Here is a 22,411-nt window from a genome sequence, read left to right on the forward strand (position 1 = left end):
CCCCCTTCTCCCCCCCCCCCTCCCCCGTTTCAATTGTACATAAGAACATTCCTAAATTCGCGTAGAATCATACGTAATCAATGATTAGCACGTGTCTATATCGTATCCTGTATCGTGTCGTTTAAATTATTATTCTAATCACACGTAGAAAGAGTTTAGCAGGCTCGAGCATTGTATATACTACCTGTATCGTAAATGAATGTTAGAGTTATTTATATTTTAATTACAACTAAAAATAAAAGGAGTATTTTTATGCTATCGTCACGTATGTATTTCCCATCGCGTTTATACCTAACCTCTCTTTCTCTCCATCCCTTTTTCTCGTCACGGTCGAACGAAATTTCGCGCGGGCCTCGTAGGAGTTCTATATTTGGAGAGGTGTATCGTCCAGCTTCCATCCTGATACACATGAAAATTACTTATTTTAATAAACCACGTGTCTCCGCTCCTCCTTCGTCGTGTTAAAACGAAGCCGGACGAGCGAATCAAGTCGCGCGAGGCTCGACGAGATCGTAGCGAAAGCGGTTTTTGTGGTAGGAGAGACAACTTGAGCGGCGAAATCGAGGCGTAAATTTTACGAATGAGCCAATAAAATGAAGGTAATGGTATTCGTGCAGGAGACGATGACTTTGGCGCCGCAGGATGCAGAAAGGCAGTCGCGGAATGTCAACTGCTACCGGTGTTAAATGCCCACACTTTTGCCCATTTTTTTGCACCCGCTATCGGTGCCGCTCGACGATCTACAAGTAAATAAACAAAGCTGAATCGGAACCGGAGTCCGAGAGGATCCCATCATCCTCTGCTCCGAATTTCTTCTCCGTCGTCGACACTTTTATGATTTCACCCTTAAATACTTACTACTACAGTGTGTAACAAAAGTAACGTCCGTTACATCGTGTACTTTTAACTTGACATTTAAATCCGAAATACGTCGATTTTTTACTCTCCTTTTAATTGTCCACAGTGACGTTTTTCATCTCACCTAGAGAAATTGACAATTATCGTTTATTATTTTCAGCAATATAAATAGCATTGATTCATCTAAAAATTCTAAGCTCAACGTCAACTTGTCTTACCTGAAATACACATCGAACTATGCGAATACTTTTTGTGCACACTGTATCTCTCTTTCTCTCTATCTCTGTTCGTAACACGATCATGATGACGTTCCACGGTCCTCGTTTTAATTTCATTGCTGGATCACGCAGCAGCGGCCGGGAACGTAAACAGATTAGTTTAACGACCCCGTTGGAATCCACACAGTGTGGTGTATAGAACACGAGCCACAGTGGATCGATTCAGGATTATGATATACCGCTGTGTTTCCTGCAAGCAGATCAGAATCTGCGTGGAGCAGACCGAAGAATAGAGCGAAATTACAAACGATTAGACGATCTCAATTGACCGTCTTCCTGTTTTCTTGTTAGCCCCCGTTGGGAATCGTTGCACGCGCATAAATTTCCACCCACGTCTCCTACCAGGCCAATTTATTTGAGAAATAATTTTCGCTTCTTCATCTAGACGCTTTCCCTAGGCTACTTACTTCCTGTCGTTTTCTACACGTGAACAATCACGCTCAATAGATATCGTCGTGATGGTAATGAAAAAGAAAAAATGGAAAAAAAGAGAAAAAATACAGGAACGGTAAATAAGACGATTCGTATGATAAAAGGGAGCAGCGGTCGCGCTTTCGATACGAGGAGGATTTGCATATTTGCGACGTGGCGACCGATCGTTCGCGTGCCATCATACTGCATTCCGTGCGCGTGCATCTCCAGTTATATTTAATCCACGGTGGGTGTATTTTCAAATCTACCCGCCTAAAAATAGCCGGAACGCGTTCCATTGCATTCCAATGCTGTATTTAGATCCCTGGTATCGTAATACGTGTCGAGTGGAAGCACACCGACTTATTCTCTCTCCTTTACATAATTACACCTCTTCTTACCCCCTGAAGAAATAACAAGCCCTTATCAGAAAATTACTGCCGTACAAAAGAAAAGCTAAAAACAGGAGTACATACATGGAAAAACGTACGTGCTTCTACTTTCTCATTTTGCTGAATCTAAACAACGAAACAACGGGGAAACCAGTCACGGAAGCGTAGCCATCGAAAGGGTTAAAGACGTCGATTCGTGAAAGGGTATAACAGGGAGGAGGGAGGTTACAGCAAACGGCGGAACAAAATGAAAAGAGGAAGAGTACGGTGGAACGGTGTAAAAACAAAAGAGAAAAACGATAGGGCCCGAGGCCGCCGCTAAGTAAGAAACCCTAAGCCGTGAACTGTATACTACCGCCAGTACAATGACGTAGGTTCTGTCATCCGGCGCGCTACCTCTCCGCAGCCTCTACACTCTCTCTACCGCCGGTTGTAGCCATTATACGTAGTGGCACACAGAACTTGACGAGTTCACAACTATACATATAGTGGTAGGCCTTTGAACGGTGCGCGACTCATGTGCCTCGTGTATATACGCATAGTGGTTTCTTCTTCTTCTTCTTCTTTTTCTTCTTTTCCGTAAACCGCCACACTTCTTTCTCCCGATTCATCGCCTTTTTCGCCAGCCCGCGTCCTTTCAAAAGCGGTTATCTCTCTTTCTATGCGTCCTCGCCACGAAGATCGACCCTGTCGATCGTCTCTGACTGGGCTGGAACGTTCGTAAACAGAGAGGCCGACGACGACACCACGTCCTTGCACCTGTAAATCACACGAGTATTGTTATTAAAGAAGAAACTGGAAGAAGGTATGCTGAAAGGATGAAACGTCGAAGAAGTGTACCGATTTCGTTAATTAAAAGGAATATCGTGATGTAAGGAGAGACATTATGACGAACCGTCGATGATAAACATGAGAGCCTTGGTTTTCCTTTACTGGATACTCGTCTTTCAATCGATGTTAATCGCTTCTACTGTTCATGCTGAGGATCGTCAAGTAAGTATCCTTGCATCTAACTTTTAATCGGTTTCGTTGCTAATGGGATGAAAGAACTGTGGTTGAAAAACGCGGGAAACTGATACTTTTGTCCGCGTGCAAATTGGCTGCTACGCCATTGAATGGGAAACGATCTCGCAACGCATGCTTCCAAGAAGTAGAAACGTTCTGTCCGCTTCGTTCCATTCCAACGTGTATCGTCGCGTCCCTTTTCCCTCCTCCTATCTCATCCATGAGCCAAACACGGCCTCTTTTGATCTCTTGCCGACTACCATCGCCCTCCTCTCCCCATAAACGACCGAATCACCCCACTACCTTCAATCTACTCCTTTCTATCTTCTTCCACGAATGATCGATCAACCTGCATGTTCGAACAGGTGGGAACCAGTGGAGATTTACGAGAAATCGTGAAACAAAAATTCACTTTGACATTGTTTCATCCCTCTTGGAAGACCGCTACGTTAATCAGGCGCGAACGAGATGATAAGATTGAGGAAGAAGAGGCTATTCCAACGAGACACGCTAAACACCGGAAGAGACGTCGCTGTAGAAATCGATCCTCGTGCTTTCGTAGTGATTCGCGTGTCCTCGAGTCGTCGAAGAAAGATCGAGACTCGATTAATACGGTTTCAGAGATCGAGGAAGGGTTACGAGATAGATCAGGAGTGAAAAGTCGCGTGCAGGTGAATACTATTATCGGTAACGTAGCTCTTCAATAAAGGCAAGACTAAACACAAGCCTATTTGCTATTTTCCTATTGCGTAGGAGTCGTACAATGAAGGTAAAACGGAGGATTACGATGTTACCGACACCGAGGAAGAAAAAGACAGAAGTTTTATTCTTGCACAGAGGAACACCTCTTCCAACGACGATTTAGAGCTGCTAGATTCATACGACGATGGTGCTTCTTCCGGTGAGATCGAGCTCGAGAACGTAGACGTGTTACCTAGTACGAAAACTCGTTTGAAGAAGGAGAAAATCGGTGACAATACGGATTATACGGATGAAATTCAACCTTCTACCATTTACTCGGCTATAGACGATCAAGTGGCGATTCACGAAGGTTTAAGCGTCCTGCTGAGCAGATTGTTCCAAAGTCTACGGAACGCTTCCGCAATAGGCAGTCAGGACATCTTCAAGGAGTTGAATTTCGTGAACACGACGAACGAGGATCCCTGTCAAAAATGGTTGAACAGTAGGGATAAGCTCGAGCATGTTTTCTTAGGTATACATCAGAGGGATTTTACAGTGTTCGTAATGGTCATAAACGCTACCTTTGTTCTACGAACTGGTCGATCTGCAGGTGGACTAACTTCGTTGCCTGCCTGCCCATGCCAATATCCGAGTAATATCTTTTACGACGACAAAATTTGGGACGAGAGGCAGAAGAGGTATTTTAGGTGGCGGGACGTGAGCGGCGATTCACAAAGGCTCGACGTCTACAAACCGGGAGCCACTTACTGCGTACGTTCGTTGCTGATGCAGGGAAGCGGAAGCGCGGCCGCTCAGCATTGCTGTTACGACCAGAGGAGGAAACTCTTGACCCGTGGTTCCGGTGCCGGTACTCCGAACTTCGTTAGTCCAGAGATATCGGCCATATTGCACGAGAGAATCGACGTGCTGCCGTGGAGGCTCTGCAAGGGTGTTTTTTCCAGGTCTTGTACTCTCTAGAGCAAAGGGAAATTGTATTAACAAGTTCAGGATGAGAGTAGAATTCACGAAACGTTTGTTATATTTTATCCAAGTGTTTATTATCGTTAATACTTCATTTTTCAGTTTCTAACCTTTTCACCTGGTAATTATTAATACTTTTTTGATAGAATATTATTAAATAATGTGGTCATATCGTCCTGATCGTGTTAAACGACTAACCCTTCACCTCTTTATTGAATCGAATCTTGAATAAACAAGAATTCGTTATGTGGCGAAGAATCGCATATTGTCAATCGATCAATCGATCGATTAGACCTACGATTGTCCATTACATTGTTCGCAATAAATAATATTTCATTTTCGATTGATAACATGAAAAGATGAATTTTTACTTAGATAAATGAAATTACAGATATAACGGGGTGAGACCGCCAAACAACGACAACAGCTGCGACGCGAACCCTGACGACGAAGAGTATCAACGACAGATCGACGATACCAAGTACTATTAGCTACCGTATGTTCTGTCGAACGTTCAGGATACGGGATACCTGAAAAAATTCGCAGCAAGACTGTATTTTTATCGCATAGAGGATATTTGTACGATGCAACTTAGGCAATAAATGTAATTCTGTTAATTTTAACCTTTGCGTTGTGTTTCGTCTACGTTTCGAAATAGAGCCCTTTTAACGTAACGTTCAAAAAGACGCGCCCTAATCGGAAAACGTGAAGAACCTGAAACCGGTTTCCAGTCACGTTTCTCGCACTGCTTCCAGAACGAGAGAGGGGAGCAAAAGGCGAAACCAACAAAGTCGATTCAACCGCGCGTGCCGGACCGTTCAGTTGTTATGGTTACTGGTCGCAAACACAGGTTCTGTTCGCCTCCACTTTACCTTTAATCTTCAGGCTCGATGGACAATCATGGATTGGGCCACGGATTTAGAGAACACCTCGAAACGAGTGAGCAATTGAATGCTTCTTTCATTTATGTATTTTACAAATTTCTTACAATGTATCGTTTGTTTGAAAAGATACATCTGTCTTCAGCTTTTACCTCGCCTCGGTAGAAGATCGACGCACAACATCGTTCAAGAAGATTCTAAGTTGACCGACGATCTTTTGGAAAGTCCTGTGTCGTCATCTACCGGGAAATCGACGAAGCCACCAGTAGCACCACCACGTACTAGGAAAACTGGATGGGGTGACGAGTTGAAAACCGGGAAGTCAGTTGTTTTGCAGTGAATTCCTCTATCGGATGTAGATATGCATTTCGTTAACTTTCGTTTGTGTATTTTTTTTTAAATTTCAGATCCCGAGGAGCCCCTAATATCATTGAACAGTGAGTATAACGAATATAATTAAAAAATCTGACATCTATAGTCACTGATGGACTATTTCTTAGGGAGCGCTCGCGAGGGACGGAGAAGGATGAAAAGATAGACGGTAAAAATTTATTTAAAGGTAATACAAGTGTAAAAAATTTAAGGTTAATAGAATTGTACGTTGTTTGTAGATATTCCTGTTATACCAGATTTAGACGAAATTCAAGAGGATAATGCTTTGTCTGATATAAATACACCAACGTAGGTACCGCAGAAGTTTCACGAAACTTTTTTTTTTTTCTACCATTTTTAATTCGACATCTCTTAGGGTGAACGTGAACAGAGTCGCCGCGTACAAGGAACTGGATACGGACTTGGTAAAAAACGCTGCATTCACATCCTTGAATGGTGTTAATCTTTCCCTCCTCGCAGAGAAACTGTACAATGAAAATTTAACAAAGGAACCGGATGAAGTATGGAATTGGAATTTGCTTTTCACTCAGGTTTCCTCAGAAGTAAACAACGAAGTGCAGAAGAAAATTGTTGCATAAATTTCATAAGTGTAATATCTTTAATATACAAGTGATAAAACATATAAATGCTGTTTTTCCATTTATTTAAATCATTTTATAAATAGTGGTTACCGGTATTAAGGAAATAGTTTTTTAAATTAAAAAAAACATGGCATACTGCTTATCTGCAGTGCCTGTGTATATGGAAGCGACAAATTACAACCTCGGTCTGACCTTATTCGATTGCCCCCCAATTTGGAAATCGCGGTAGTTCGAGGAGCGACGTGAAGACTCGACCGTGCAGGCGTGCAAATCCGAGGTATATTAAAATACCACGAGCTTGCACGCGCAATCGGGAGCCGAACACACAAGCTACTTGAAAGCGACCACGTGACAACACCCACTGAGCAGATCTGCCATATTTCTACGTTTAGCGATCAATGTTCAGCTGTGCCATCACTAGCACACACTTCCAATAGTAACGCTTTGATTTTTGTATATATACAAACCGAAGCTCAACTAACAACTTGCGAGAAACGTGTAGTGTGTAGTGCAGTTGAAAGCCATCTATCGGCGGAGTATGAGTACTAATATAGCGTCGTTAATCGAGGCTTGATGTATCGACTACGTTGTATCGATATATCGCAGCTATCGTATATGTTGGTTATTCGAGTTTGAAATTAGTAGGAAGGTCAAATGATAACTCGCTCACGTTAGGATTAATTTCACGCGCATGTATTCGTCAAGAACAAAATTAACCAGCACCCGAACAAAATTTTTCGATTCCATGTTAAAAGGATCTAATGTATCAGAATGGGCATGGTACACGCATCACCAAATAAAAAGGAAGAACAAAATGTAGTAACCAACGACGAGGAATGTATACCATGCAGAGAACCGCAAGACAAATCACCAGGAAATCCAGGAAGCTTCGAAGATCTTCACAAAAAGGTGAAAGACATTTATCCTCAAAACTTCGAAGGAGCACGTCTCAATATTAATAAAGTACTCAGTGAACATTTCAACGTGACACACTCCATAACTCTCAGCTCTGTTACTCCGTCTGGATACAAATTTGGCGCAAAATATGTCGGTACAAAAATGGTAGGCTTAAGCGAAAGATACCCTGTAGCTATAGGAGACATTTCATCAAACGGAAACTTGTCCGCCTCGTTCGTGCACACGCTAGGATGTAGATTACGATACAAATTATCCGCGCAAGTTGCGGATGGAAAATACAAAGCGTCGAGTTCTAGCTTGGAATATCGTTCGAACGACTTCACAGTAGCGGTGACTCTAGCCAATCCAAGAATAATGATGAAACAAGGAACAGTGGTGTTGCACTTTTTACAATCGATAACATCGAGGATAGCATTAGGATGCGAGATTGCATGTCTTCGTGGCTCAAAAATTCTAGGCGATCAACAGACGGTCATGTGCATGGCCTTTAGATACAGTACAGGGCCTATAACGTTATCAGGAACATTAGGTGAAGCGGGTCTTCATCTTTGTTATCATCGTAAAGCCAGCTCGCAATTAGAGCTTGGTGTTGAGTTAGAAACAAACACGAGAACTCATCATTCGATCGCTACCATAGTTTATCAAGTGAATGTGCCGTACGCTGATCTTATTTTCCGAGGCATCGTAAATTCTGAGAGTACAGTCGGTGGCTTATTCGAGAAGAAATTGTATCCCATCCCACAATCCTCGTTGATTATCAGTGGACTTTTAAACCACAATAAACAGCAATTTCGTGTGGGCATTGGTCTCAATATCGGGCAATGATAACGAATATATCACATGAATTTGACACATGTAACTGTGACATCGTGTTCTTTTTGTATCATTTGTAAAAATGATTGGAATCAATTCGAGTGATACATATGTTAACGTAAAACGATTTTAATTGTTTCTTTCAAAATCTTACAGAGTGAAAAACCATTTGTATACGTCACAATCTTCATCACCGCATAATTCGTGACGATATGTAAAGAGCACTACAGGTTTTAAACAACTGTTATGCTTATATAAGTATTATGTAATATGTGAAAACTTTGAAGCACAGCAATCTTGTATTTGCCGTACAATGAATCCTAAAAAAAAAGAACTCAAACTTTTTATTTAATTAACTGAAATTAAATGCAAGTGTCCAACTAATACTGTCACTTGTATCATTAAAATTTTGCCAACTAGTATCTGTTAATTTAATGCCATTCTAGTCGTCTCCGTTTGCTATCCTTTCGTCCAAATCATCGTACTCGTGGAAAGCGGTTGTTTTCAATTTGTCGAAATTCACTTCAAATTTTTCACTAAGAAGTCCATTTTCATCGGCGTATTCTAAAATATCACAGATCAATGGCGATTCCACTCCGAGAACGTATTCACATGTTTTTGGTTCAAGCAAAAATAAAGAAACGCTTGATGGACTAGCCGTATGGCTTTCAATACATTTCAATTTCACCTACAAAGAATTGGAAAAGAATTTTTTATTTTTCACGTTACAAAATCTAGAAAATTCTTTATTTATTTGTGCATATGTAATACCTCCGTTTGCCTCGGATTTCCAGTCTTATCGCAAATAGTACCATCGCTATAAAAATGTGAAAGTTGTTTTCGTAATTCCGGTGACTTTGGCTTTTTATGTGGATGTGCAGCGATCCATTCTAAATGTTTCTGCTTATCGAATTTACCGAGATTTACTATAGTATTTTTACCATCACGTTCAATATGATATTGCACCACAAAACGTCCATAACAAAATTCATACTTCCACCATCCATTGCCCTATTTGTATTAGTCGTATATTATTCAATCAAATATAATTAGTATACATGACCAAAAGTCAAATACTTACCCCACGCAAACAACTTTTGCCACTTAAGAACGTTTTTACTGGACTTACTTCCGCTGGACTAATACCTTGATCTGCTAACGAATTTATAGAATCTTCGATATTATTCTGTTTGTCAACACCGACCCGATGTATTTCAACTCTAAAATGCCCTTCACCATCCTGAAATGGATGCAAATCAATTAAATTATCAATTAAAATACGCAGGATGCGAATATCTTCGCGACAATTGCTGCCAATGTTAATATCAATTGTATGAGTTTGTTAAAAATACGAATGCGCTACACATCATTCCTTCTTTTAACTCACGATACTAACGAATCAAGTACATTTTATTTGTCGTTAAATTGTAACTTTATAATATTTTAATATGACAATATTTTGTACTTATTCTGAAAATATATGCATCATTTGACGTTTTATGATAAATTATTGCTAGCTGTTCTTAATTATAAGCAACATGTAAGCAAAAAATAATAAATATTAGAAATACTACAAGTTTGGCTGTGATAAAGAAAAGCAAGGGTGATGTGATGCTAAAGATACAATAGTGCATAAATAGAATTCAGAATATTAACATATCATTCCTTTAGAAAATATATAGCTTTAAAGGAAATAATTGTATGTAGAAAAGGAAGGGACAGAATGAGATACAAATTAATGGCAACAAGTGACAAGACCACCAAGCACTTTGGCCTGATCCCAAAAACACAAAATATTCTGACCTGGCCCTCCTTATCTACATGGAAGATCGCATAGACTTTCTGCAGCTTGTCATCCTGTGCAACAAATAATTAATTCAGTATGTAGATAATAAACAATCCGAAGTAACAAATAAAAAATTAATTATTTAATGCTAAGCTAAAACAACTGTGTGGCTTAAGTGTACAAGCCAAAATTACATTCAAATCTTGAAGTTTAATCGAATTAAAGTGGCTTAGTTAGATCAGAAAAAATTTGATATTGATCAAAGCATTTTCCTATCATTATGCAGTGCATATTGTGCATAGCACAATATCTTCAGCATACTTAGGAACTATTCTTATTTGAAAACATCTTGCATGTGTTTACATATATAAATAACAAAAAGTATTACTACTATACACAAAAATTATATGAGTAAACATATTTTATTTTAAATAACGATATTATATACATACGACACTAGCAGAGTCAGAAATAAATAACTGAATACAAAGTACGCATAGAAGATGGCTTTACCGTGACTTTTTGATACCGAAGTTTCAAACTTTCTATCTCCATTGCAACAAGAGATTTTGGTTTCATTGGAGCATTATCAACTGGATGACAATTAATCTCATTTTCTCCTGTGGCTTGTGGTCTATAGTCAGGATGACTACATAACAAAGGGGAAAGGACAACAACTTCATATTCACAGCTAGAAGGTTCTTCTAGTGAAAATAGCTCATGTTTACCATGTTCATAGCAAACATATAAAACTTTTATTTTTCGTTTTTTGTTGGTCACGTCACAGGAGGTACCATCAGTCATTTCAATTTCAACATATGGCATCTTGATACCATCAACTTTTTTAACTGGTATATCTGCTTTTCTAGTAGGACTTGCTTCTCTTTCTGCATATTCTGCCATAAGTTTTGATCCTTGTAATTTATCAAAGGTCCCCAAATAATATTCTTGTGTTTTCACCTTTTTTCCATCTCTATCCTCATGAAATTGACGCACATATCGTCCATGGCACAATTCATATGACCAATATGAATCAACCTGTATAAATATACATTAATCTTATATGAAACTCATTTTTTATATGACTAACAGCATGCATTTATGATATCTGTGACACATACTCTGTAAGAGCAAGTATTTTGTAAGAATAATAGTGATAAAATTTCTATTGGATTTTGTCCATTGTATGGTTCATTATAATCTTGTTCCTGTTCTGTATTATCAACAATTAAACACTGATACCGTTCCTTGTTTGCAGTTGTTATAAAATAAGGTTCTACATTTGCTCTTGACTCCTATGAAAAATATGTAAACATGAACAAAGATTTGAGTAATATTAAATTATATACTCCTCATTTCATTTTACTTATACTCACTAATAAATCTGAACTAGGTTTACCCGGCCAATTAATTTTAAAGAGAACAGTATCATCGAAATTTCTGAAATCGTGTCCATATACAACAGTAATTACGATGCACAACACACTATAAATGCCACACTGTTTCCACATTTTTATAAAACTGGAATTATTTCACCATATCTTTAATTAAAGTATATATGCGATATTTACAGATTTGCGACGGCAGTAATATATCTACCTTAAAACGTTTATGTTATGTTTTGCTGTTGGAATAGTTTAAAGAATATTTATTGTAACGCGTTAAACGGAGACACTGTAGTGTATATGTGCATTTCATTCCAAAATAACTTAAATTTTACTCTTTACAGCACTTAAACGTTCCAGTGTTTTTATCGAAACGATTTTCTTTCGAGTTTGACACTATGCTTACGGAATTTTCAATTCTCCGACTAACCCCAATTGTATCCAAATACCAATAATATTATACCACGTGAACAGTGTACGTGGTTCTGTTTTCAGCCAATTATATTGTTCAACTTAATACAATCGAATAAATGCATGAAAGATAATACTTAAGGATAAAATTATGTAATTGTTTATTACGATGTTTTTTTATATTGGGTTGAATTTGTTTCATACGCCTATGTAGCGGGACAATTTTGTTTTTAAAATTCAGCCCTAGGGTTCCCAAATGTTGTTGTACGATCCTATCTAGGAAAGACCGAGTAAAAGCTCCGTATGAATATACCGTATGAAAAAGGTTGCAGGTGGCGTTTACAATTCATAAAAATTCGAAATCTCGCGGCAATTGATTATATTGCATTTTTGGATTTTGTCTAACATTTTTTCTATTTAAAATACACTTTCTTAGGCGGATTATATAATTTACAAAATAACGGCACTATCCAAACGAATCTAGTAAGATACTTTTTATTTAAATTACCGTCCGTTTAGCGCACTCCAGGAGAAGGGATCTCCTGTTTGAAAGTTTATAGAACCGCCATTGCTACTGAGTAATCTGACAGCGATCCGATGAAATCGTTTCTACTGCTAAAATTTCGCGAGTCTGGTGTGCCTTCTCGATTGTGATACATCTAGTCTGTGATTCGTGACCGAGAATCGGGATCGGGAACTTGTCGAAGTAGAAATAGGTATCAACTAGTTCGACCTTAAAAGTCATCTGGCGTTGATCGTTTGTTCACATTTTGGAGAAGAAAATTTGTGATAATTCGGGAACGTGCACTTCTAGCTGAAATAACATGTCGGATACAAGACGACGTCGAAAATCTAATCAGTCTTGCGGTTCGGATGACCTCTCGGACTCTGGTGAAGAATTAAACGCTACGAAAGAGACCCAGGTTAGCTGCTACAAAAGTGTTTTCGATTAGGCATTTCGAAGAATCGAAGCGTATGGTTCTCCTTTCTTTTTCACGATTTTTAAACGTTTAGTCTTTATTGAACTTTTTGTCTTTCGTTGAACTGGATCGAAAGTCCGGTGGAAGACCCGATTAAGTGGATTAAGTAGACTGCTGTAATACTTCTGAGTATTATCGTAACTAGGGACGTAACTTTCCTTTGTGTTCGATTTACCGGCAAGTGGTCTCGCGAATGTCACAATTTTGATAGAAAGAATGGAATTATTCATTGCACTGAATTGAAATGAAATGTACTTTCATAAAACAATTCTAATAATAATTTTCTTACTTTGGAAGACTGATTAATTTATTGCAATTCTACTTTTTTGTTCTTTTTTTACTTTCTCTATACAATTTTTCCATAGAGCAGTGAACAAACTGATGGTCATCAAGATTCAGAATGTGATATTTATCCTTCTGATTCTGATGCTGAATCTCAAGATGGAGCATTACGAGAAAGTGGAGATGGCCAGGAGGAAGAGAAACCACAAAAGAAATTGGATGATGATGAAGACAGACGTAATCCACAATATATTCCTAAAAGAGGGACATTTTATGAGCATGATGACAGAACCACAGATGAAGTGGCAGACATTGCTGTAGAGTCACAAAATGAGAGAGAAACCAAAGAAAAAAAGGTGTGGAAAGACAAAGAAGATAGATGGGATCATGATCGATATAATGATGAGGAACAGGCACCAAAGAGCCATGAAGAATTAATAGCAGTTTATGGCTATGATATAAGAAATGAAGAAGGTCCACCTAGAGCTAGAAGAAGAAGAAGATATGGGTAGGTTTCTGATTTTAAAGTGTTTTTAGTAATTGTAATAATCCATTGCATAAACTTTATATTTTTTAGTCGTGGCCCTAATAAGTATACACGTAATTGGGAGGATGAAGATGCATATGGTAAAACTGGAAGTACCATTACTAATAAAAATAGAAGGTTTAACAGAAGTGGTGAAGATTTTCCTGCTTTAGGAACTAATAAAAATGCTTCCCCACAAGTAGAGGAACCAGTAATATCATCAGCCTGGTACAGTAGTAAAAATAAAACACAAAATAAAGTACAAAACTTTCCACCTCTTCAAGCTCAGACTGATAGTCCAAAAACAAAGTCTAGCAGTACATCTAATACCCACACGTGTGTAATATTTTTTAAAGTATTGAATTTTCTTACTTAAATATGTGGGATAAATTATATTTCCTATTTTAATACACAGAAATGAAAACAAAGCTCCTAATGAACCTACAAATCCAGCCTGGAAAAAGGACACTAAACACTCACCCAATACTCAGAGTAGTAATGGAAATACTGGAGCTGGTGGTGATGCAGAAAAATTGGTTAATACAAAAACATCTCCAAGAGATAATAACAAGAGGAACGTTCAAGAGTCTGTAAGCTTGGCAGCGAGTAGAACTCGTGGACGAGGATTCCGAACAAACGCTAATAACAATATGGTCACCAATAGAGCAGTTGAGACCAAACCAAAGGGCCGCGGAGCGGGACCAATCTCCGCCGAGAATAAGAGAAATAATGCTATACAAAATGATGATGAACAGCAAATTACTCATGACATGAAACATATGAGCGTTAACGATGGTACTCAATATCATCAAAGTGGAAGACATAACAGTAAGTGTTTGATTCATGTGGAAATATAATTTGTATGTTGTTACCTTGTTTATTCACGTTTTTTTAGAAAACTTCTACGGACAGTCCTCGAATCAACAGAGATCGGGCACGGTACCACCGAGAATGCAGCAACAACCACCACCACAACAACAACAGCAATCGGTTCAACAAGATGGTGCTGCTAATAGACCGAAGCGTTATTCCAGTTTGCGACAACGTCCCACTATTCCAGAAAATCCGGGACAGCAAAATTATTCCCCACAACATGGACAGCATGGACAACATAATCAACATGGTCAGCATGGTCAACATGGATATTTTCCTCCTCAAGGTAATAAATCTTTGAAATTTTCAGTATATTTGAAAATATATTTTTATTATTCTTTGTAAAATGTACTTTCGGTTGAATAATGCAAATATATAAATTATTTGATATTAATATGTAACTTGTATGTATGTGTATCTAGCCGGAAATTCAAGAGGTGTTTTAGAATCACAAGGTAAGATAAAATGGGTTCTTTAAAAGTGTGAATAGTTTTTTATTTTTTTTTTTAAAAGTTACTTTTTGGTTGTAAACACACGTGTCACATATCGTGCGATTTACATAAGCATGTGTTTGCTCATATCGGTATAATTGATATTTCTTATACAATATCACGTATTTCGTTTTCATAGGATATCCGCAAGGTCATTTTGAACAGACTACGCCTGTTGCCGCCGCAGCCGCACCTATGGCTGGTCAACCCGTGATTCCATTACCACCGAATGGTCAACCTGCTAGTTATGCTCCACCACCATATTTAGTTCCACCACCACAATTTATTTCTCCACCGACTGCCCCACCTAGTATAATTAATTATGTTCCTGGACCAAATGGACCAGCATTTCAACCAAACTTCCAAAGTTATCAAGGATATAGTCCACCAGTGCAGGTAAGTCAATCTCCTATTATTTAAAAGTTTCCATATGTATTGGTTTCCGTATATGTTATAGCCACAGCGCCCCCCACCGCCGCAAGAACTATTTCAACCACAAGGCTGTACTTACTATAGCCCAGCGCAGCAACAACAACAACAGCAACAGTCGGCTCCCATGAGACGACCAAAGGCAGCTATTCCAATTCTTCCACCACCGGAGAATCAGCAACATCAAACCAGTAGAGGAAGAGGTAGAAGCACACAGCAGCAACAACCGAACCAACCCGGTGGTATACAACAGACTGAACAAGAGATTAAAACTAACTCGGTGGAAGAGGATCAGAAGACTGTACCGGAGCAATTCGATAACACGCAACCCGAACAGGCTATGGAAGTTCAAGAAACAGAGAAAGATACGGAAGATTTAAATGCAATAACGAATATTGTGGTTGAGAATAATGAGAAAGATGTTGAAAGTCCTGATATCGATGCACCAGTGAACTCCGAAGATACTACTACAGATCAATTAGTTGAAATAAATGATAATGACTCGTCCAAAATCACAATAGATGAGGAGAATATTATTCCGATAAAAACTCCGCAAACAGTCATAGAAGAGGCTGAGAATGATTCGAACAAAATTGAAAACACGACGCCTGAAAGTAAAGTTATCGAAGAGGCAGCAGCTTGAAAGAATATCGCACAGTCAGTAAGGTTTTTTGCGAAAGACTTTATTGTGACTTTTCGTGAGTATGAGTATGCATATATTATAAAAATGCTATGTAATTTTATCGAAGTTACTATGCAATCTGTATAGCAAATTAACTTTCACAAAGTAATTTGTGAAACATCGTAGGAATTGGATGTGTGTGTCTAAAACATATTTTGAATGACTATCTAATTCCAGCATTTTGTTGTATATTTCGTAGTTCGCATTTGTAATAATGTTTCGCTACGAGTACGATCGATCTGCTGCTAATCATTGAATGACATCGTTCTCTATCGTTAAATTCCTTTCATATATGAGATCTACTAATAATGAATTATTAGTAGAGGTGAATAGTGTTAAATGTATTATCGTATATCGAGTATTAACGCACGCAGCATCGACTGGTAAAATGGTTAATAAATCGATATATCTTTTGAATACAACGGCTATTGTAAATAGGATATAGTCAGGTCAGTAACCTCAGTTATGTATTATGTTTTTCGTGTACAAACATGTTTGTACACGCGATTCATTAAGTAAACGGTGAATGAATGAAATACGTTTATTAGATAAAGAACCACTACTTAATGCTTTAATTTTACTTACATTATGAAAGTAAAAAAGAAAATGTTTGATCTGCATGTACCGTGAAGAAACGATCGTTACATAATTTAGCGTATCTTAAAATCTAGTTAAGACAAAACTAAACTAATACTATTAAACTTGACATTATTAAAATTCTAACCGGCACCAATTGCGAGAAGTCGAAATCGCGATATTTTTTTTTAAATGCGCTTACGCCGATATGCTTTGTTACTGGCAAGGTGGAATGGAAAGATAATATATTGATAAGAAGTTTTTTCCATACATGGCTAAATTTATTTTCCTCTTTTCGATTTGTTGAGTTTTCGCATAAGAGTTTCAAGCGTACAGATGTATCAATTGACATTGATTTGTATAAAATTTTCGTTAATTAATGATGAGATCGTAGAAACGGTGGAATTGATCCTCGTACACGGCAGAAATGTAACTTTAATGAATTAAAGATAAGTTCCATCAAGATTACATGAAATACTAGAAGTAGTGTACAGCATACGAGATTTGCATCACATATTTATAACATAGCAATAGTATATATGTATCTTATTAAACTTTTTACATAAATTTTTGTCGGCACATCCGGCGTATCGTTCGAAGATTATTACATATACATACACGATAGTTCTAAATATAATCATTCGATTATGAAGAATGATTTACAAATTCGCATGTGCCTATATTTCAGTTCACGCTTTGCGAGAACTAACATCGAGCTTTTCTTCGGTAATAATTAATATTGTAAGCACATTTAACGTTACTCGATGTTCCGTTACATCAAACGATTCCATTTTATCAAAATGGACGATAAGATATCTACCGATTTTTACGAACGTAGGAACTAAGTATAATAGTTTTTTCAAGTTTTTCTGTTACTTAAACCACTATCGAATGGAATATGGCGTTTCTGTTGTATTTATTTAATATTGCATATCTTAATATTAAAATTCCAATTAGGTGCAAATAAATTACTTGTGAATCTTACTGCGCGTCTAATAATCATAATTGCTAAAGTGTATGTACGCTTACGGTCAGTCGTGTTTCTCGTTTTGCTGGGCGCTCGTTACAGCACTGAGAGGTATGATTTCGGTGTTTCGTTGAACGTTATTATTATTTTTTAATGTCGTTCGTATCGTCGTGCTTCGAGCTTTTATTCGAGGAAGGTTCGACGAGCTCGCAAGGTATCCACGTTGCATACGAGAATTACTCCCTCGAGAACAACGAAAAGTTCGCTTAAACTCCTTCCGAAATTTCCCTGCAATAAAAGATTCCAGTTAATCAACCAATCATTTCCGTAAGACTTTACAACTACACGATGCAAACAAACTACTTTGTGTCATTTCAAAATCTTATTACTTTTGAGAGGTTAACCGCTGTAAAATTCGATTGAAGTACAACGCTATAATTAATATTAACGTTGTCGACGACGTCCAACCTCAATTTTTACTGTAACTTTAACGAAAAGGGTAGGCTATATAATATTTCGCTATCGACCTCTATTTTAAGCTCGCGATTTTCTCAATTCTTAATTGGATTCATTTACATTTCAAGCATTTAAATATTGGCGCTTTTAAAAAAGGGTAAAAGAAAACAGAGATGACTGAACGCCGTCTATAATCAGGCCAACTCAATTGATTATCGATTATTATCGATCGTTCGATGCATCAAATTTTTAAGTAGCAAATTTCGATTCTCGAAAGTAGAACGTTACGTTTTAAACGGGGTTACGTGCGCGTTACACGGTGACAAAATTAAAGTGAAAAGTGTGATAAATATTAAGGGGATCTACTAATTCGTTTGTTTCTAATGTGGTCAATAACTACGAAATATAATACAGCTCACCCTAAACGTAATCGAGATTGTGAGGGGCAAAATCCAACACTACATCGATCCTGGGGAGATTCATTCTCAGCCTGAGGTCCTTCCACAACGATATTGCGTGCTTTTTTCACCCAAGAGACTCGCATTTCCGCGTGTCAGAATTGTTCACGCCGACTTTGTGGAACGGAACGATATTCGTTCGCCATGTATGCGTAGCTGAGCTGCTGGTTCAGCCTGCGATTGTTCGAGTGGCTCGCAGGGGAACACTCTTGGAACGTACGACGAAACTCCTGCCGGAACTTACCTACAAATCAGACGAATATCTCCTTTTGCTTTCGCCATTCCCGCCATTTTCATTCGCGTTACCTATCCGTGTCTTCGTCACGGGAATCGTTCAATTTCTTCGGTCGAGTTGAAATATCGGTACGTACATATTTATTTTTTTTTTTAATTTTTTCTAGTCGTAAGAATTTTTTCGATATTTCGAAACGCAATTTAAATACCACGTTTGCATTTTACATCGACGGTATCGGGAAATTTCGAGTTAACAATAAGGGAGGGGGGACTCTTTGAACGACAATATGGCGGTCACTTTAGCGTAAGATGTATTCGAGTTCGAAGTTTACCCGTCGTCCGTAGTTATTTAGTTTTAAAGTGCAAAAGTTTGTGCGAGAATCGGGGTCGTTATCATTCGTACAACGAAATACTGTTTCATTTAATTACAAAGTTCTTCGGATAAAGGAGACAGAAATGGCCGGTGAAGTGAACCTTAATCACGGTTGCGACGAGAACTTTTCGATAAGTTCCGCATTCCGTAATGAATCGGGCAGATACCAAAAGACGGATCTGTTTTTCTAATTTACAGAGTGACACATATTTTTCTTTTTTCCTTTTCTTTTTTAGAAAAAATTACAGATTACCCACTTGTTACGCTTTCACACATCTAAATAGAACGACCAAATATCTGCTTTATATTCTATCGTCCCTTCGACCTTCTTTCACCCTAGCACACTCTATGCCCGTGCTTTCTGAATCACGTCCATTTATAGATTAAAATGAGTCACCCTATAATAAATTCAAATACGAGTGGGACTTGAAGATATTAGCGAGGAAAGAAAATCGTGCAATTTGAAAATAGGTCAACGTTTTCCCTCCCCGGCTCGTCGCTATTCTATCCAGTTTATAACAGATTCGGACGCGTGCAACACGGATCTTATGAAAGATTTATCAATTTTTGACGATTTCATTTACATGAGGAGCGGCGGGACTTCGATCTACCCGTGTCAGCATCCTTTCCAATTTGTTTGCCTTTAGATGGATCGCGTCCGGGGCTTGTCAATTATTTCCTCACGAATGAAACACGATCGAGCGTTTTTAGCGAGGCAATTCCACGGGAAAAACCAATTCAATAGTGCGCCTCGATGAAATTTTAAGGACAATAGCGTCTATTATTCATCGGTTAAAAAAACAAAGAAGGGAAAAAAATTTCGAACAGGTGCGGAATATGTGGATTTTCGTGAGATGGGTAGGTAGACAAAATTAGAAGAATCGTTTACCGCTCATGAAATTGTAGATCAGTGGATTAACCGCGCTGTTGAAGTAACATAGGCCGTGTGTGATTAGGCTGATGGCGCCTACCAACTTGTTCGATGGCAACTTTGTGGTGTACCTGAAACAACAAACACGTATATCGATTTACTTTGAAACGATAATACCTCCTCTTTTCTCACTTGTTACACCACACGCGAACACGTGCTAATCATTAACCCCTTAACGTTCATGCTCGTGTCTTACACGTGCACAATTGATCCTCGAAAAAGTGCAATTTTCTTTCACTTTTGCACATGGAGCTATCCTTGCTATTCTATTGCAAAAATCTAAGTCACAGTATTGTAAATAAACGGCAAACTTGTAAGAAATATTAAAAAAAAGAAAGTAAAATTGATCATTTTTGGCACGTAAAATAGAGAGAAATGTGAGCGTTCGTCGTATCGTTTCGAACACACGGTTTACAACGGGATAAAGTTTACTTGAACATGCAGATAGATCGTATAAGCGAGAAGATACCTTAAAACGGAGAATAAATGCACGGGGAAATAGCAAATGGCAAAAGTGATGACCACCGTGACTAACATTTTTGCCGCCTTCCGTCGCGATCTCAGCTGCATCTCCGGATTTCCGCCGCCGCTAGCTGGGATCTCGCTCATCTGGGATGCTCGTGACGGCACTGCAAATGTGCACGACAATTATTCATTTCGCGAACTTTTCTTACTACGTTCATCCTACACCAGTCGTGAATCAGGTTTAGTCTTTTTAGTAAATTAAACGATCATTTTTAAACGCCTTCGGCGGAAAAAAGGTTGAACGTCGCGTTTAAAACGACGAGGAAAGTTGTTGCAGGTTCTATTGGTGCCTGTTTCACGAGAAGAATAAATCCACGGTGGAACAAATATAGCCAGCTCGTAAAATCAGGCAGGAGTCAAAGTAAACGTGTTTCGAGTGTTCTAACAAGGGAATTGAGAGGAATATGAGAAGATAAGGACCTGAATCTTCTACAGTCAGGGCTGCATGCATGTATATTTATTCGCTTGGCCTGCACAAGCTTAAAATTCTTCTAACGGTCCTTCTTCTCATCTGTATTCTGCTTAAAGAATTTCTCAATTCGAAGGCCAACGATTTCTATAAATTTCGGATAATGTAAGTAGCTAATCGTTGGAAAAAAGTATACAGAATCGTATTCTTTGTCGTTTATCGTAGAGATTCTACATAAAATAGAACCGCCATTCGATGTTTTAATTTACAACCTCGCTGTATTTGTTCGAGCAACTCTTTACCATATAGAAAATAAAGAGCGATGGTTTGCTTACAGCTGTTATGTCCTGGAATATCACTCCTCCACAACACTCTCACGATCTGCCAATACGCAACGCTCATGAAGAGTAATGGTCCAGTGTAAAGAAAGATGAACTTCACGATGACAAAGGTGACCTGACTACTGTCGTTCCAAGACGGGGCACATTTCGTGAACAAAATGGTCTTCACACTGATGTGCTGCGGCGGGGTGGTATGTAACACCACTAGATCCGGAATATCTACGCATAACATCATTTATTTACGCATAACTACGGCGAACACTCGTGGTTACGGATTTTCTCATAACTCGTTGGTAACCAAGAATAACACGTCGAGTGTGTTAATCTTGGCATTAGCTGCATAAAACCGTACTCTAAACGGTGATTTATGCGTTCTATTTGCTCTAGTAGCTCTAAGAGGAGGAAGGATATAAAGTTGCGTGGAAAATACCGAATAGAAGAGCTATCACCCAGATGCCGATGATTGCATTTTTTGCTCGTCCCGTGTTCGATTTGAATCTCAGGGGGAAGCATATCGCGTACCATCGATCTATCGATATGAACGTTAGGGTCAGTATGCTAACGGTCACGGATACTATCTGGAACAGAGATAAAAAGAAACAATGTTTTTTTTGTCGTTAGAATCGAAATTAGAGTTGTTCTCTGATCGAGAAAATAAGAGTCAAAGAACTGTAGTAGGTAGGTACTGTTTCTATTATTACCGTGTAGTATCGAAAATAATGCTAATTGGTTCGTTCATGAAATTTTCATAATTTCAGCAGTAGCTGTGTGACATTTGTACGTGTTCCATCAGAGAGATCGTCTAACGATAGAGTAAGAGCGGCTAACGTGCTGCTTAACAGTTGCTGCTACTTTCGATGTATACACAGCCGGACATATAACCGCTTATACACCTGCATAGGCATACTACGTCTCTTACGTTTTGACTTTCCATCCGATAACACCGTTTATTCATAGTCAAGAAACGAAGAGAGAGAGAGGGAGAGAGACACGTCATGAATATAAAACGAACAGGTAGAAAATATGGTCGTGGGACTCGTAGGAGTTTTGCTCGTTGGAAAAATTGATAAAACAGTTGCCTCGGTCCTCGACGCGACGGTTTTT

The 22,411-nt window shown here is 38.5% G+C and overlaps 6 protein-coding genes across 8 annotated transcripts in view; 4 read left to right on the top strand and 2 right to left on the bottom strand.

The window, feature by feature from the left end:
* Positions 1-2,848: 2,848 nt before the first annotated feature.
* Positions 2,849-5,097, top strand: LOC108579144. Its single transcript, XM_017942595.1, has 5 exons — positions 2,849-2,932; positions 3,310-3,615; positions 3,698-4,157; positions 4,236-4,587; positions 4,998-5,097. The coding sequence occupies exons 1-5, from the start codon at positions 2,849-2,851 to the stop codon at positions 5,095-5,097; spliced, it is 1,302 nt and encodes a 433-aa protein (XP_017798084.1).
* A 376-nt stretch (positions 5,098-5,473) lies between these two features.
* LOC108579145 (intraflagellar transport protein 43 homolog) lies at positions 5,474-6,458 on the top strand. The gene is made up of 6 exons (XM_017942596.1): positions 5,474-5,545; positions 5,633-5,808; positions 5,895-5,924; positions 5,988-6,028; positions 6,099-6,168; positions 6,236-6,458. The coding sequence occupies exons 1-6, from the start codon at positions 5,507-5,509 to the stop codon at positions 6,456-6,458; spliced, it is 579 nt and encodes a 192-aa protein (XP_017798085.1). The 5' UTR covers positions 5,474-5,506.
* A 774-nt stretch (positions 6,459-7,232) lies between these two features.
* On the top strand, positions 7,233-8,204 carry LOC108579255 (mitochondrial import receptor subunit TOM40 homolog 1-like). The gene has a single exon (XM_017942742.1). The coding sequence runs from the start codon at positions 7,233-7,235 to the stop codon at positions 8,202-8,204; it is 972 nt and encodes a 323-aa protein (XP_017798231.1).
* A 374-nt stretch (positions 8,205-8,578) lies between these two features.
* On the bottom strand, positions 8,579-11,796 carry LOC108579204 (endoplasmic reticulum lectin 1). 2 transcript variants are annotated; one of them, XM_017942678.1, is made up of 8 exons: positions 11,578-11,796; positions 11,355-11,499; positions 11,100-11,273; positions 10,492-11,016; positions 9,996-10,049; positions 9,274-9,432; positions 8,964-9,203; positions 8,579-8,880 (listed from the first exon to the last, which is right to left on the bottom strand). In XM_017942678.1, the coding sequence occupies exons 2-8, from the start codon at positions 11,487-11,489 to the stop codon at positions 8,635-8,637; spliced, it is 1,533 nt and encodes a 510-aa protein (XP_017798167.1). In that variant the 5' UTR covers positions 11,490-11,499; positions 11,578-11,796; the 3' UTR covers positions 8,579-8,634. The 2 variants fall into 2 exon arrangements, with proteins under 2 accessions (XP_017798167.1, XP_017798168.1); XM_017942679.1 differs by lacking the exon at positions 11,578-11,796 and having other exon boundaries at positions 11,355-11,565.
* Positions 11,797-12,456: 660 nt separating this feature from the next.
* LOC108579187 (protein CASC3) lies at positions 12,457-15,998 on the top strand. 2 transcript variants are annotated; one of them, XM_017942655.1, is made up of 8 exons: positions 12,458-12,697; positions 13,120-13,544; positions 13,614-13,898; positions 13,978-14,390; positions 14,458-14,721; positions 14,858-14,890; positions 15,066-15,322; positions 15,384-15,998. In XM_017942655.1, exons 1-8 carry the CDS (start codon positions 12,599-12,601, stop codon positions 15,996-15,998), a joined length of 2,391 nt encoding a protein of 796 aa, XP_017798144.1. In that variant the 5' UTR covers positions 12,458-12,598. The 2 variants fall into 2 exon arrangements, with proteins under 2 accessions (XP_017798145.1, XP_017798144.1); XM_017942656.1 differs by lacking the exon at positions 14,858-14,890 and having other exon boundaries at positions 12,457-12,697.
* Positions 15,999-17,603: 1,605 nt separating this feature from the next.
* Positions 17,604-22,411, bottom strand: part of LOC108579215 (orexin receptor type 2-like) — a 24,320-nt gene continuing 19,512 nt past the window's right edge. The window contains exons 2-6 of the mRNA XM_017942691.1: positions 21,738-21,885; positions 21,269-21,526; positions 20,502-20,661; positions 19,991-20,103; positions 17,604-17,868 (exon numbers count right to left, since the gene is read on the bottom strand). Of these exons, the coding sequence (XP_017798180.1) occupies positions 17,645-17,868; positions 19,991-20,103; positions 20,502-20,661; positions 21,269-21,526; positions 21,738-21,885 (903 nt within the window). The 3' untranslated portion in view covers positions 17,604-17,644. The remainder of the gene's footprint in view (positions 17,869-19,990; positions 20,104-20,501; positions 20,662-21,268; positions 21,527-21,737; positions 21,886-22,411) is intronic.

The sequence above is a fragment of the Habropoda laboriosa genome, unplaced genomic scaffold (genome assembly GCF_001263275.1).
Source record: "Habropoda laboriosa isolate 0110345459 unplaced genomic scaffold, ASM126327v1 scaffold64, whole genome shotgun sequence".
Taxonomy (NCBI): domain Eukaryota; kingdom Metazoa; phylum Arthropoda; class Insecta; order Hymenoptera; family Apidae; genus Habropoda; species Habropoda laboriosa.

What these genes read in the sequence shown, in the direction of transcription:
- LOC108579144 (XM_017942595.1), top strand. Translation starts at nt 2,849, where the DNA reads ATGAGAGCCTTGGTTTTCCTTTACTGGATACTCGTCTTTCAATCGATG. An exon ending in TTCATGCTGAGGATCGTCAA is followed by an intron (nt 2,933 to 3,309) that starts GTAAGTATCCTT and finishes ATGTTCGAACAG; the next exon opens with GTGGGAACCAGTGGAGATTT. An exon ending in GAGTGAAAAGTCGCGTGCAG is followed by an intron (nt 3,616 to 3,697) that starts GTGAATACTATT and finishes CCTATTGCGTAG; the next exon opens with GAGTCGTACAATGAAGGTAA.
- LOC108579255 (XM_017942742.1), top strand. Translation starts at nt 7,233, where the DNA reads ATGGGCATGGTACACGCATCACCAAATAAAAAGGAAGAACAAAATGTA.
- LOC108579204 (XM_017942678.1), bottom strand. Translation starts at nt 11,489, where the DNA reads ATGTGGAAACAGTGTGGCATTTATAGTGTGTTGTGCATCGTAATTACT. An exon ending in ATGTAGATAAGGAGGGCCAG is followed by an intron (nt 9,433 to 9,995) that starts GTCAGAATATTT and finishes CATCCATTTCAG; the next exon opens with GATGGTGAAGGGCATTTTAG. An exon ending in GCAAAAGTTGTTTGCGTGGG is followed by an intron (nt 9,204 to 9,273) that starts GTAAGTATTTGA and finishes TAATACAAATAG; the next exon opens with GGCAATGGATGGTGGAAGTA.
- LOC108579187 (XM_017942655.1), top strand. Translation starts at nt 12,599, where the DNA reads ATGTCGGATACAAGACGACGTCGAAAATCTAATCAGTCTTGCGGTTCG. An exon ending in AGAAGAAGAAGAAGATATGG is followed by an intron (nt 13,545 to 13,613) that starts GTAGGTTTCTGA and finishes TATATTTTTTAG; the next exon opens with TCGTGGCCCTAATAAGTATA. An exon ending in AGGTGTTTTAGAATCACAAG is followed by an intron (nt 14,891 to 15,065) that starts GTAAGATAAAAT and finishes TCGTTTTCATAG; the next exon opens with GATATCCGCAAGGTCATTTT.
- LOC108579145 (XM_017942596.1), top strand. Translation starts at nt 5,507, where the DNA reads ATGGATTGGGCCACGGATTTAGAGAACACCTCGAAACGA. An exon ending in TAGAGAACACCTCGAAACGA is followed by an intron (nt 5,546 to 5,632) that starts GTGAGCAATTGA and finishes ATCTGTCTTCAG; the next exon opens with CTTTTACCTCGCCTCGGTAG. An exon ending in GCCCCTAATATCATTGAACA is followed by an intron (nt 5,925 to 5,987) that starts GTGAGTATAACG and finishes ACTATTTCTTAG; the next exon opens with GGAGCGCTCGCGAGGGACGG.